The 15,268-nt window shown below is 44.5% G+C and overlaps 1 protein-coding gene across 1 annotated transcript in view; it reads right to left on the bottom strand.

Moving 5' to 3' along the window:
* Positions 1–79: 79 nt before the first annotated feature.
* ATP9A (ATPase phospholipid transporting 9A (putative)) overlaps positions 80–15,268 on the bottom strand; it is a gene marked incomplete at both ends in the record, with an annotated part of 48,323 nt that continues 33,134 nt past the window's right edge. The window contains 13 exons of the mRNA XM_079543175.1: positions 80–216; positions 1,357–1,560; positions 3,413–3,470; positions 4,739–4,847; positions 5,670–5,734; positions 6,846–7,001; positions 7,744–7,808; positions 8,555–8,699; positions 8,800–8,889; positions 9,143–9,241; positions 10,879–11,049; positions 11,811–11,894; positions 12,711–12,803. Coding sequence (XP_079399301.1) covers positions 80–216; positions 1,357–1,560; positions 3,413–3,470; positions 4,739–4,847; positions 5,670–5,734; positions 6,846–7,001; positions 7,744–7,808; positions 8,555–8,699; positions 8,800–8,889; positions 9,143–9,241; positions 10,879–11,049; positions 11,811–11,894; positions 12,711–12,803 — 1,476 coding nt within the window. The remainder of the gene's footprint in view (positions 217–1,356; positions 1,561–3,412; positions 3,471–4,738; positions 4,848–5,669; positions 5,735–6,845; positions 7,002–7,743; positions 7,809–8,554; positions 8,700–8,799; positions 8,890–9,142; positions 9,242–10,878; positions 11,050–11,810; positions 11,895–12,710; positions 12,804–15,268) is intronic.

Below are 15,268 nucleotides of genomic sequence, written 5' to 3'. Positions count from 1 at the left end.
TTTGTTTTAGTAACAACTACACGATTTTTGCCTCTCAGCCATGTGCAGCATTTGTCTCTGGTGCACAAGGAAAGCAGCCCTAGGATGTGAGCTTTGAGTAGCTTGGAGGAGAAAACCTTCGCCTCAGGTACTTCAGGACGTAGAGGGGAAGACAGCTCACCAGAGTGATGACAGTGACTTTCCACAAGAACGACAAAGTAGCAATGAAGTAAACATCTGTAAAAAGAGAAAAACTCAGCGTCAACAAAAGAGAAACACGTTCAGGGAAGAGGCACAGAGAGGCAGTGCAATCTGGCAGTGCTTCTCAAACAGCCTCACTTCCCCCACACACAGAATTTCAAAGCTCACACGATCCCTGCTACCTCACTTTTCTGCCTCTTTCACAAATGCCTGACCCGCTCCTGTGGAATTCCAGCAGGGCATGAAACTCATTGCAGGCAAATGCACGTGCATAACCCATCTAAAGCATGGCTGTCCATCCCCTGGAAATACTGAACTCTCCTTAAATGGGCTACTTGTATGCTGACTCTGAGACTTGGCCTCTGTTACTTGGCCGTAGTCCAAACAAACACATCTCTCAACTCAGTTCGATCTCAGAGGCACTACAAAAATAGGTACAGCATTGTTCAAGACAGAGCTAGTACACCCATCTGTAAAAGACACAGATCCAGCCCATGAACAAATTACCCTCGTGGCCTTCAGTGTAAGCAAAGAGCATTATGGAAGAACTGGTGACATCTTGTGGATCCCTGAACAAACACTGGAACAAAGCCTACAGACATGATTTGTAACTAGATAACTATCGGGGGATCTGGAATTCCTCCTTTTTCCCTTTAGCCATGGAGACTAAATGGATTAACTCCCTTCCAGGCAAGGTTTTTTTTTAAAAAAAAAAAAAAAAAAAAAAAAAAGATAAAAAAAAGAGAAGGGCCTATGAAGAAGCAGATAAAGTTGGGTAAGCTTTAGGAGACAGTTACTTCATCCAGCTAAAAGGCAAAAGTCTTCAAAGCAAGAGGAGGGGATCAAATTTGCACTCTCAAGTCCAGTTCACACATGGAAATAAAAGATTGCTATTCCATATGACAGCTGATACGTGGTGAAGCTGTGAAAGCAAGGATGGGATTCACTGAGCAGCATACAGCCTACTGACTAACTTTATCTCCTCTAGCACTTAGCTGTGAGAAGGAACCATAAAACATCCTTCAAATCAAGAAGCGTTTATTCTGGACAGAAGCATCACCATTATAATCACGTTGACATCATCAACAGCCTTTTAAATCCAACTAATGTTCTTACAGGCCAGTTAACTATTCAGGTCGTAAAGCAACTGGATGGAGAAAAGACATTTAACCTTACCGATAAATTCATGTAAGAAGACCAGAGAAGCTATGTAGCAGGAGAGACTAAGCAACTCAGCCACTATCATGAGCCAGTGCCATGTCTGGATCGTCAGTGCCACCATCAGTAACTCTGTGAGGATCAATGATGTGAAGGAAATGGCGACAATGTGAACAAATTCAGACTCAAAGAGGAGGAGCGCTCCGTACATGATGATGCTACCTGCAGGAGAGCAGCAGACCCATTGAGTGTTTTACCCTAACACCAGTCAAAACTCTAAAAACCTACTGCTAAGTCTTGGAGAGATTGAAACACAGCTGTGTCTTGAGACTGTCATTACATTCCACAGGTCTCATGAAAAACAAGGAATCCGTTACTATTTAGGAGACAACTGATAAGATGATGGGGAGAAAAGTTACTGTACAGATGCCCAGATTGTTGTATTAGTCTATCATATTCACAGACACGTGGAAATTGGAAGTGAACGCACAGTATTTTGGCAGCTGGTAACTTCCATAATCATGAAAATCCATCCTCCCTGAAAAGAGCTGGTCACTACTCAGAAGCTGGAGGATATCAAATATTGCTAAGACCCACTGCATTGCCTCAGCGCTCAGATGGAAGCAAAGTGCACACAAGTTAGCTTCTCTTTGCCTACTTCAGCCAAGTTCTCTCCTCCTTTACACGTCTCCCTAATAGAAGGGCACACCAAAGCACAATTAACGATGCATTGTTTCACGCTCCTATTCTGGCTTTAGCTGGGGAATGTTCACTGCGCCCTGCACGGCCACCTGCACAAATAACTCATGTTACCAGCATGAGTAATCTGCACCAACATCCATCACACCAGGCTCCTTTCGAAAGGAAAACCTGCAAGTGACCAGAGCTCAAGCCACGAAGTTCAAATCCAGCTGTGAACGTTCCAAAATTTAGGGCTGCTCAAGTTTTTAGTCAGTCTCATCTCTGCTAGCAACTAGTTCAATTGTTTTCTAGATATTGAGCACAGCAGAAGTGAAGTCAATTTTGCCAAATACCACAGCAAGATAGTGGGAGAAATCTTTCCCTCACTTCATCACCCTCTGGCCTTAGCTCTCCACCACTTGTGAGCTCTCTGTAAATGCCGTAGCCTTGCATTCACCCAGCAGCAGAAGGCGCTAGCCCTGTCACCGGGCGCTACTGCACTAGATTTCAGAAGATAACATTAACAGAGCTTTTGTATTCTTGGTTTCACTCCCTACAGAGGATGGTAACATCATTTAAATCAGTAAGAACTAGCTGCTAACTTTGTTAGCACGACAAACGTTAGCACGTTTATGCTGACTCTTGCTGATAAAGGAGTGCTGGAAAACAAGACATTCTGTCACAGGATCATGTTGCCATTTGAGCTTTGTAGCTCAACACCACCTGCGTGCTTCCTGTGATTCCCCGTTAACAGTTAAAGAAAGGATACCTGACTTTTAAAAAGGCAGTTTGAAAGAAAAGGCCTTCTTAGTCATATTCCCCAGTTAGCACATCCACTGCTGAAACGGATGTGCTGTTTTTAGGGCATCTGCTTAACTCTCTTAGCAGCTTAATTAGGACATACGCAATACGATCAAGTCATTGAGCTCTACTCCAGCCCTTAATTACAGTTGTCTACAAAGTAACCAGAACCACAGCTGCTACTAACAGACAGGGTTTAGACAAAACATGCAGATATGCAGATTCTGTGTTTTGTATACTGACTAAACAGCAAACACATAGGATTAGGAATCTGTTTGGAAACAAGGGACAAGTCACAAGCTCCTCCTTACAGATGGTGCAACTGTAGCACCAAAGGGAACCTGCACAAAATCACAGGGGAAATACAGCACAATGCTTTGCACTTCTAACGTCACACAGTGTATGACAGTGATGATCAGTTGCTAATATTTATCTTTACATAATTTCTTGCTCTGGTAGCGCTGCCAAAACTTTGAGACAAAAATATGTATGTTTATTCACCATACTAAAGATGCATTGCTAAATTCACTTCTCACGATACAAACATACTCATTAGAACTTGAAATAGTACAAGCAAAAGTTGATTTCTCACCTTGATAGATGCTTATTAAGACCCATATCAAAAATGTTTTGTATGACAATGGTCGTCCCTAAGAGGGGGAAAGAGAAAAAAAAAGCTGTGTTGGGGGTTTTCTGCTATGAAACATTCCCTTATAGATCAATCTACCAATTAATAAAAAGAGAATTTGAAGTGATTTGGAGAGAAAACAAGCCAGACCAACCAACCCTGAGGTACTGTCCTTCTATTCTCATTTTTCATGATGCATGAAGGAGGCCTGGGACCATGGATGCTCACAGCTTGCACAGATCAGTACAATCTCTTCCTCACTGCACACACAATTAATTTAGTGCAAAGACGCCTCCCGAGGCCAGTCATTGTACTGGGAAATATAAGATGTGTGCATCCACAAAAGTGTAGATATTAATATTGTACTTCAATACACACAAATCACATCGTACTGAAGGCAGATAGGCTTTAAAAAACCTTCTCCAGCCAACATAGCTATACCAGTACAAAAAACCCCTATGTTTAGACCAGGCCTAAGGATGGTTGGAGAATTAGTGGTTTATGACATCAGAGACAACATACAAGTGAAACCAGATGGAGACTTATTCAGGCTGCTGGAAAAACAGGCTTTGTTTTTAAGAGTATCTGTTTAACAGAAATCCTTGAGGGAAACGATCTGCTGAAGACTCAGTCCATCCTTTCCTTCAGTTAAGAAAGATGTTCCCAGGCCGCATACCCAGCTATTCCAAAAATTTTCCAGAAAAGAAAAAAAAAAAAGAACCAAGGACAAGATTTACCTTTCTGATATATCTATGGTAAGTATCAGACAAATTTTCTTTTGTCTAAGGAGAAAGACCTTTGTCTTTCATGCCCAAGCAACAACAAAACACACAGCAACCAAATTCTAGGTCCCTTTGCATGACCCCCAAGGCAAATTCCAGGAAAATGCGTGATAATCTCCTCCCTTCCCCAAATAAGATCCTGTGCTCCCACCCCCTGTCCCTGTTTCTGGCTTTAGGAGATTGCAGACTCCATGGCAATTTCTCCTCCCCCTTACTTTGAAAAAAATCAGTAATGTTATATACTTCAAATTTCCCACAGAATGCAGCTATTATTTCCCATCGGTTTTCAATAAGCTGTATTTCATGTACTATTCAATAGCAAACTGTACAGAAATCTGGCTGTATCTGTTAATTCAAACTTCCCTTTGAAACAACTTTGCTTGAAAATGCTTATGTCCAATGATGAGCTCCATATCTACTGATAATACATTTGATTTAAAACATTTAGAGAGTTTCCAATCAAAATCCGGTTTTGCCCTAAGCCAAAACAAACAAAAATTGCTCATACCTTAAGAAGATCTTTGTAGAGTTCTGGGTACAGCATTGCAACTTCAGACTTAACGTCCTTGTCCAGGACCAGGGAAAACACAGGAAACATGGTGTAAATTGTGGAGTACCTGAGAAGGTAGAAGACTGATGAATTTTTTTTTAACTCCAGATAAACAAACAGAAATGCTAACGTTGGGAATGGAAATACAGCATCCAAGTATGAAAGGATGTACTATAAAACTTGCAAATGAAGCAAATGAGTTTTGCACATAGGAAAAACCTGTAGGATTTGCGTTTTGAATAGCTTGTGATTAGAAACATTCATGGACAGGTGATTGGTTCAAGTACTGCAAATGATGTTATGGGTTTATTAACAAAGCCAAGGAGAGACTTGTGTCCACCCTAAACTCCACTCTACAGCTCACGCTGGGTTCTGCTTGCACCAGAACAGAGCGGGGATGAACGTGCTGGTTTGGGTTGATTTTGTTTTGTTTTCAATCATGTACACTACAGCCTATGAAGTAATGGCACTGCAGGTGCAATAGCAGTGTATTTGACTGGCATCTCTCAGCTTCCTGCAGCAACCAATTCCACCTGCTGAAGGCTTTGAGCTGTCCCCCAGCTGGCACTGCTGGGTGCTGGCTCTCCTTGCTCACTGCTCCAGCCCACAATGACCACCTCTCTGCTTTTCACCAGGAGCTCCTCCTGGAACAAGGATTGCTATTACTGTCTGACCTGAATGTGACACTCTCCTTCTAGAGTGAAAGGCTTCTAGAAGTGTCTGCACTGTGTTGGTGTCTTTACTCAGCTCAGAGGAGCAGAGAGAGAGGGGAATGGATCACACCTTTCCAAAGCAGTACTGTGAGATATGCACACCTTGCATATTAATTAACCCAAATCCATCACTATGCACATGTTTTCCACACTATTAATAAAACGTGAGCTCTCACCCAATGATAAGAAAGCCTTGGTAGAGAGGGACTGAAGCAAAGTAAAATACTGATGAAAAAACAGCCTAGAAAAAGAAAAAGAAATAAGCTTTTCAGGCATTAAATACTGCACTTCATGTAACGGCTTAAAAACATACTCTGTTCAAACTGAAAAGTACTTGGAGCTGGCTCTCCAAATTCCTGAGACAAAGAAGAATGTAACATCAACCCTTTCTATTCCCACAAACCTTGGATGAAATCTACGTTTAATAGCAAACACTGGAGAACTGGACTTGGAAAACATTTTGTGATGCAGTTCCAGAGAAGAAAACACAGTTTTCTCCAGAGCCCACTGCTCTGATCAAAGCTGTTCTGAGCCATGAAGGACAGGTGTGCACTTCCTCGTGCCTCTCTCCCCAGATGATGCCTTAACAGCGTAAAAAGAATTAATGCTTGCTCATACAGGCTACAAACTCCAATGGACTGAAGATTAATTTTTTGTCAGTTAAGGAAATTATAGGTTTGTTTTCTGATATATATATATATATATATATATATAAATAATTTTTTTTTTTTTTAAAGTTTTGGATACATTTCTGCTGCTGAAGCAGCTTCTTTGTCCTCTCGAGTTTCAGTCTCTCGTTTCCACTTATCCCTCTCCAACATGTTTATTCTAAAAAGATGGGAGGGAAGAATGAGCTTTCTCAAAAAGCTCAAGTATTTTATAAAACCTTTTAGTACTCCTGAGGAATGTGTTTGTACTCCATGGCACAGGAATACACATCCAGAGAGCAGCCTCCATCTAACTGTAACTTAGGCCAGACCCCGTCAGCCAGGTGCTTACCTTTGGTCCCACTGTTTGAAGACCTGACCCAAAACAAACCTGGAAGTCAGTGCTCAGCAGAGGCCTTAAGAGAACTGTCCTCCCTCAGATCTTCAGTATTTCACATCATTACCAAGCCACACTGCAACACAGCAGTGTTTCCTAAGGCAAAGTATTGTTTGTCCAGTTTTGGAAAACTTACTGATGTTTGTCCAACAACAAGATCTTGTGTGCTTTCATAACAAAGTAACCGTCTCCAACCCATGAAAACTTTCGTAAGAAACAGTGGCGCTCAAACTGAAAAGAACAACCTTTGCTTTTTGCCTTTTTTAGGCCACCTCTTCAAGGGAAAAGCCCCCACGACATTTCCTCACCTGCATTGTGCTGATGCACAGGCTCCTGTGGATTACAAACTGACTGAGAGCTGCAGACCGTTTGTAGCTGTTCCGCCCGTGCACCATCAGTAAACGACCCAGATGTTTAAACTGAGTGATAGAGAAATCTGCCGCGAGCGATGCTTGTTTGCCTTCCTGCAGACAACAGCAAGCAAAGCATGGTCAGATCATTTCATTACTGGAAACAAAGAAATATATTACTCCTACTAAGTTACCACGACAGAATTTTCCACGACAACGTGCAATACGTTAGGTGGGGAAGAGTATTACCTCAGCATTTCTGCCTTCCACCACAGCCTTCAAGCAAAGACAAAAGTATGAAAAGAATTCCCGTTTGAGTCCTGGCCTCCAACTCTAAGCAGCCCTCTGGATTATGATTCACAGCATGCACGTTACACGGCACTCATTTTGCACCACGTCGGTTCTGATCGAATGCTCAGTCTCAGCAGCTCTCTCAATGCGTTCTGGCACGCTGCAAGCAGTCTTTACCACCACCAAACCCAGCCCTTTCACTTGGAACAACGTCACATGCAGGAACTAGAGCTCTAACCTGGAGCTTTCTAAAGTAACACAATCCACATTAATTGCATCTGTAGAGTGCATGCTATTAAAGCAATCACAACCCCAGCGTTCGGAGCACCTGCACGTGATGAAAAATCCCAAAATGAACATGGTGGTCCAAGCTCAGGGAATCTCCCAGTAATCAAATAGGAAACTTCAGCTCTGCTAAAACTGCTTGTGACTTCATTACGACTGATTATTCTTGTGGAAGCCTCTCACTTCCTTGCACAGATTTCTGAGGATTCATGTAAGAGCCACTTGCTAACAAGTTTCTGAATTGCTTCAGGAAGCCTTATTAAGCAGAAGGAAATCTCACCTTTCCTTCAACTCCGACTCCACAGTCAGCCTCCTGAATCATGCTCACATCATTCCCTCCGTCACCTGCAGGTCACAGCATGGATTAATTGGTAGTTTAGCTACAAAGATGACTTTCAGCCTTATCAAAGGTGCCTGGACCAGGCTGTAATACCAGAAGAAACACTGAACTTTGTTAACAAAAGCAGGATTTAAAATTAGCACTTGGGAATTTTAATTCTTTCAGAAGGTTGTCATTTGCTTCATTCACAGACCCACGTGAATTGGAGGTCAGTGATGAGTTAACTGTCTGGCAGGCGTACAACTTCACCTGCGATGCTGACATAAAGCTCACATTAACAATAACACTGTATCTGATGAAGCTCAAACTGTGTTGTGCAAAGGCACCACCCCAAACATCCGCGCATCTCTAGATGCAAATCTGCATCTTACCAATCATCCCCCACACACACATAAAAAGTTCCTTATCTTAGCATTTCCAGGGTTATGGGATGACACCGTGCTACAGGTACCTGCTCACTCACCCCTGGTGAAAGATCTCCTACTGCAGGGTACACAGCTAAAACACTCTTCTTTCTGACTTCAACCTTCGTCTGTTGTAGCATGAAGCTGTCAGAAGTCAGATTTCTAGAGAAACCCAACAGTTTTCATGGAAGTCCAACCCGCTTAAAACACTCTTCAGCCTTTCCGTACCAGCCACAGCCACAGATGCCCTTACAGACACTAAACCACAAATTCCTCGCCTAGGAGGTGAACAGGAGGACACTAGAAGGAAAACAAAGCTGTTTTTCAGGTTCCTCTCAAGCACTTACCTACGGCACAGGTGAGCTTGCCAGTCCTTTCCTGCAGCAAACGCACGATCTGGGCTTTCTGCGTCGGAGCACACCTGCAGCACACCACGGCAGGGCACTGGCAAGCCAGCTCCATGAACTCGTACTCATAGTATTTCAGACACACCTAATTTACAGAGATCAGAAGCATCACTGACGTTTGTCCCACAGACGCTCCTTTACAGAGGTGAAACACAGGCTGCTGCTGGGGCAGCGCGCAGCCCTACCTCCAGCGAGTCACCAGAAATGACCAGCGCGCAGTCGTGCTTCCGGCGGAAGGCGTTCAGCTCCAGGTGGGCCTCCCCACGATTTGTCACCTGCAGGGAAACACGGCGTGAGAGAGGGGCTGCTGTGCTGGGCTGAAAGCAACGGGACAAACAGGAGGCAAAGGGAGCAAAGGCAGCCCGGACAGTCAGCACGCTGATAAACGAGAGGGGAGAGAACGCTGGGTTGAAAGAAGACAACCAGTCTGAGTCTGCTGCTGGAACAGGGCTGCGATCTCAGCCTCCCTCCTGTCCCAGAATTTGGTGTCCTGAGCAGATGCTGAGAGGGGCACGTGGTGTTACTCACTAGTCTGAATATGTGGATGTCCTGTGTGCGCGTCACCAAATGCGCGTTCTTCGCTGTACACGTGGCTGTCTCCAGCTTATCCCCCGTCAGCATCCACACCTGAAATCCAAGCATTCACTGTGTGAAGCACAGAACTTCAGAGCCACGTCTGCAGGACATCCAGATGAAAGGACTCTTAGGATACACATACACACATTTTCTTTCTATAAAGAAGCCCCATTTTAATACGCACAAGAAAATTCTCACCGATTAAAATCAAGATTTTTAGAGGCCAAAAGGCAAAAGAGGTCACCAACTACACACAACTTGCAGTTTTTCAAGATTCTGCTGATATAACCCACAAAACACAATCTAAGGAACACGAACACATGTGTTAACATGTCCCACCCCAGCCATTTCTTCTGTGCTGAAACAAGCAGGCCCTTCTGCAGAAATATCCCTCACGGCCCTGCCTGCAATGTGGATGATGCAACTGGGGTTAGCTCACTGCTGATGTGTGCATCTGGAACAGACTGAGTTGGTTTTGTGTTAAGGTTTTTTTGTCGCTGTATATATATATTTTTTTAATATTTTTTATTTTACATATACATAAATATACACACACTGCTTCTTTTATTTTGTGCTGGCAAGGGGGGATGTTAGAAAGCAATGCCAGCAGCCATACTCAGCAGCAATGCTCTGCTACAATCTGGCAGAGAATTCCCTCCATACTGTAAATATGTCAGTTTGCTGGTTGTTTTTCCTTTGGATTGTGTTGCCTTTTTTACCGCATGGCTGTTTTCACAGTTTCAAGGCGAAACCCAGGAATATTTAAACCTTAAAAAAAAAAAATAAAAAAAAAAAAAAGAAGAACAAAAGAAAAGAAGAAAACATGCACAAAGACTCACTTATTTGTTTAACAATCTTAATTTGGGCAATGATTTGATCTCAGCAGAACGGTCCCTGAGATGAATTATCAGACTGCCTCCAGCTGTGATTCACCTCCTGCGTGCCCTGTGCTCACAAACCCCCAGCAGCAGCCGGAGGCAGCGCAGGGTGCGACCCACACACAGCTCCCACCTGGAGGCACACAGCACTGCTGAGCAGCTCGGCTTTCTGCCGTGTGCCCAGTGAGGGGCTCCAGGTCCTCCTGTCTGTGGGGACGGCTCCAAACTGAAAGCACTTCTGCAAGCTGTTCCTAAGCCAGGAATTCCACTTCCAAACTAAATCCCAAGCACAGCCCTGCTGTTGGATTTACAGTACAGCTCTAGACTTTGGTACTGAAAAGCAGAGAAGCCACAAACAGAACCTTTTACCTACTTTCCTTGTTCAAATCTGAACGGTTAGTCCATCTTTTTCCCCTTTTGCGAGCCCGAGATCTGAACGGCAAGTTCTCAGGGAGGAAAACTAAGCCTGGAATCCTTCACCAGCGGGCACAGCCGGGCCGTTACTGCCCGCGTCGGATGCAGGAGCCCAAAATCCTCGACGCGCTCCCAGCCCCTCATTCTCTTGGCTCAGGCTCCCCCTCGTGGCTGCTGTGCAGCACTGACACCCGCGCCCCAGCGGCAGCCCCACTTCCAGCACGTCCTGTGCCTGAAGTTGTGCACAAACATCAACCAGACTCATTGGTCCGGCCCAAAAACGGCACCCACTCAGAAATTTAACTCCAGCACAGCCCCAAACCGTTCCCATTTTCTGCCTGCAGGACAGCAGACTCGGGGGGGCCAGGTGCTCCTCCAGGGGTGGGTTAGGCAGACCTTAATGCCAGCATTCCTCAGCGTCTCCAGAGTGGGCCGGACGTCTGCCTGCAGCTGGTCCTCCACGCCGGTGAGACACAGCAGCTCCATCTCCATCTCGAGGCTCTCGATGACCGTGGCCACCTTCAGCGAGCGGTCATGCACGCTGAGTTTTGCCTGGACGTACCGTGCCTGGGGACAGGGCAGACACAGCCACATTCAAACAGCCAGCTCAAATTTTTGTGCAATACAGGGCTAGGCAGCGCGACCCCCAAAGCTGTCTGTCAGCTGTCTGTCAGAAACACCTCCTGGAGTGGCCCATTAGCACCAGGTGCTGCTGCAGAATGGGCTGGAAGTGTTTCAGGTAGTCTGTCTGTATCCTTCTGTCCTGGCACATGTAGAAAAGCCTGGGAATGACCCCCCAGCACCTCAGGGCTGCGGTGACTGACCCTTCCCCAAATGAGGGTCACAGAGAATCCAAAATCTCTCTACCACCCCATCACTGTGTTTGCCTACAGTTCCCTCTCATATCTTGCCTGCCCACAGGAGCCCATCTAACAAATCCCACACACAAAGCCTGGCTGTGCTGGATGTGGGATGTTTGTAGTTTCCCCCAGTGTCAAAATGCAACAGTGCAAATTAAAAGCCAATACACTGCCCAGACAAACACTATTTGCCTAACAAATAATGGATATTTGCAGAACATGTCACGGCGGAGGATTATAAAGCAGGAACTGGGAACTGTTGTGGAGATTCTTGGATGGGATCCAGTTTCCTACATATCACTTTTTAAAGTCACTTTGATTAAAAGAACAGCAAGACACTGAAAAATGGCAATTCTAGCAGAAGGAGTAAGGAGATGAGAGGCAGCATTATCATGAAAGGTCTGTGAGAGTCATTTCTGCGATTATTAGTTTAAGAAAAGAAAAAGAAACAAAAAACATGAAACTTACTTCAAAGTCTTGATACTGCTCTTCAGTGAGAGACTTCTTGGCTACAACAAGAACCCTCAGGCCTTCCCTAGCCATGTTACCACACTGGAAAGAAGAATCACATTGTAAACCATAAACTCTATCTCAAGTAAGATGATTTATGCACAGCATTTCAGTGACTGCAATGCCAGATAGCAGGTTAAGAAAATAACTGTCCCATTTGAGCAACCCCAGCGAGTCTACAACATCTGATAAAGTGCATGATAAACTCAAAAGGAAAAAAGGAGATCTGCAATGGTTTGCAATCTATCCCAGTGATCAGAAACAAAACTGTCCCCTCCGCCATATCACTGCGGCAAAAACAGCCCCACTGATTTCGTCTGCTCTGCCTCTAAGAACACAAAACTTTGATTTGATGACTTGGAATCTATGGCCATAAACTCAATAAAACAAGGCCAATGCATTATTTCTATGAACATCGAGGCGTGGGGCTGGAGAGAACCAGTAACCAAAGCCACAGCTACAAACTGTGTGTCGGCATTACTGCAAATCTGATGCAAAGCTGCAAAATGGAGTTTTGAAACTAAGACTTTTTTCAGTCTGAAATAAATCCAGACACAGAATCAAGCTCATGACAAATGTGGTGACCTTGAATGGCAGTAAGTTCTGAGTAACATCCATTTTATTTATGGACATTACTCTGCACTAAGCATGTTGAACTTGCAACCCAATTTCCCTGTTACTGCATATGTTTGGCCAAAGGCTAACCCACTGAAGCACGCATGATCTTTTGGCCTGCAGGTATTTTAGCACTTGTCTCCTTTGTGGCAGAATGACAACGGAAGCTTTGTCAGGTGCTGCCCTGGTAGGAGAAAAGCACTTACACAAGGAACCCCCGTGCTAAGAGAGACTGCCCCATACCTCCTCTTCCAGCCAGTCGTTGTACTGCACGATCCCAGCCATCACCACGTCTGCTCCCTTCATGTAGAAGGTGATCTCTCCCGTTGACTCATCCTGAAGAAGCAGAAGAGTCAATGCTGGGGCAATATTAGCTCCCTTGGAGCGGGCTAAGCAAGGAGTTTTTCACAAAATCACAGAATCTCAGGGGTTGGAAGGGATCTCAAGAAATCATTGAGTCCAGCTCTCCTGCTAAAGCAGTTCCCTACAATGGGTCGCACAGGTGGGGTCCAGATGGGCCTTGAATATCTCTCCATAGAAGGAGACTCCACCTGCTCTATGGGCAGCCTATGCCAGTGCTCCGTTGCCTTACAGTAAAGAAGCTCTTCCACATACTGGTATGTAACTTCCTACGTTCAAGTTTTAGGCCACTGATCCTTGTCCTATCACTATGCACAACCAAGAAGAGCCTGGCCTCATCCATTTGCCTCCCACCTCCCTTCAGATATTTATAAACATCTAACAGATTTCCCTCAGTCTTTTCTCCAGGCTAAACAGACTCAGGTTACTCAGCCCTTAACCATAAGGGAGATGCTCCAGGCTCTTCACCTTTGTGACCCTCCACTGGACTCCTTCTAGGAGATCTGTCTTTTTAGAACTGGGGAGCCCAGAACCAGACACAACATTCCAAATGTGGCCTCAGCAGAGTAGAGTAGAAGGGGAGGATTACCTCCCTCAACCTGCTGGCCACACTCTTTTTAATGCACCTTAGAACAGCATCAGTCTTCTTGGCCACAAGGGCACCCTGCTGGCTCCTGCCCAGCTTGTTGTCCACCAGAGCACCCAGGTCCTTCTCCACAGAGCTCAACACAACAGTCACAAAAGTATCTTCAGCACTGGGTCAGGCTGAAAGCCCCTATGGCCCAGCACCTTGTCCTGAGGCTTGGAGATGCTACTCAATTGGAATTCAGGCACTTGCAGCAGGAATTCAGACAAGTGTGATCAGCTTCGTAATCAGCAACATGTGATCCTGACTGTGTGTGCCTTCAGAACAACCTCTGGCCCTAGCCTGAAAACCTGCTTCGTACTTATCGAAACAATAAAACAGATGCACAAAGCTTAACAGACTGAAAGTCACTCTAATCTGCCCCTGTTACATTATACAGTATGGGCATAATTGCAGTTTATGCTTGCTGCAGAAAGGTTAGGTTGCTGCCTGCCTTATCTGATAGAAGTAATTTGCAGGCTGCAAGCAAAGCGTATTTACATTACCACAAATTAAAAACTCCCTTCTAACCAGGCAGATACCTAAGGAGGTCACAGCTATCAGTATTACAAGCTAATGGAAACTCTGGCAATTTCCTCAAAGGAGACAAAACAATGAGTGAGGAACAAACCGCTCCATCAACCAAGATAGCCACCAGGGATAGGAAGAAAATAAACTTCACACACAAAAACAAAAAGCCCAGGAGGGTCTGGAAATACACAGCCATGAACAAAGGAGGAGAAATTTAAAAAAAAAGCGCACAATAAACGCTGTTTCATTTTTGCAGTACATAATATGGGTATCAGTTTGTTCTGCCATTACTGAAACCGGTGACAACGACTCTCCCACACATAGTGCAAGTCAGCAGGTAAAAGCCTGATGTCCCATGGCACCAGTGGGACAGAATTCACTTCCACAGCAAGAAAAAGCAGCACCTGATGCTGATACTAAAAATCCAAAGAGGAAATAGAAGTGTCTTGGCTGGGAAAATTAAGTGGCCAAGGATCCTTTACTGAGCATTTTAACCAAGCTCAAAGATCTTCACAAGTATGATTCTTATGATTAAGCTTCAGAATCCTTTTCAAAGCCCTGAAGCATTCAGCCTTCATGGACCAACAGCCACACATCCCACCTCCCCAGAGCAAAATGAGTGCCGCTACCAAAACGTCCTCAAATAAAACACCACACATTTTGTTAGAGGCAAAGGTAAGGGTGTATCTATTCAATTATTTGATTTAGAAGCGTCTACCAACATCTCTGTAGGAAACTGCATAAGGACTCCACTTCCCGTGCTGCAGAACTGGCTAAGATAGCTGAGAGGTTTTGTCCAGTATAAATACTGTATCAGCTATCTCCTTGCATTAGTCATTTCCTCTCGGCAAGTTCAGTAGGAGGTTACAGCGTTCTCATATTATGGTGAGATCGCACTATAAATCCACACAGAGATTTGCCAGTTACATTGTTTTGGAGAAGCATCTTTTTCCACCATGGTCTGATTCTGGCCGCAGTTCAAAGGCTTCTCTCAATTCCAGATATGACAATAGCACTATCTTTGCTTTGCAACAAAGATCATTCCACATGGGTAAGGGGAAAAAAAGCAAAGAGAAAGAAGAATGGAAAAAGTTGTGGTCAAACAAACAGGCCTCCTTACAAGAAGATAAGTAAGTAAATAGCAGTGCAAAGAGCGGCTGCTTTGTTAAAACAGGACTTCTTAGAACTGAAATAAGCAGCTAAAGAAATGACAGTTGATCATATGTAACAAACAGATCTTGCAAAAATATCCCAAGCCAGGCAACATCTGCTGCTTGTTTTCACT

Source organism: Tetrao urogallus, assembly GCF_951394365.1.
Source record: "Tetrao urogallus genome assembly, chromosome: 16".
NCBI classification, from domain to species: domain Eukaryota; kingdom Metazoa; phylum Chordata; class Aves; order Galliformes; family Phasianidae; genus Tetrao; species Tetrao urogallus.
This window is presented reverse-complemented; position numbering and strand designations above follow the sequence as displayed.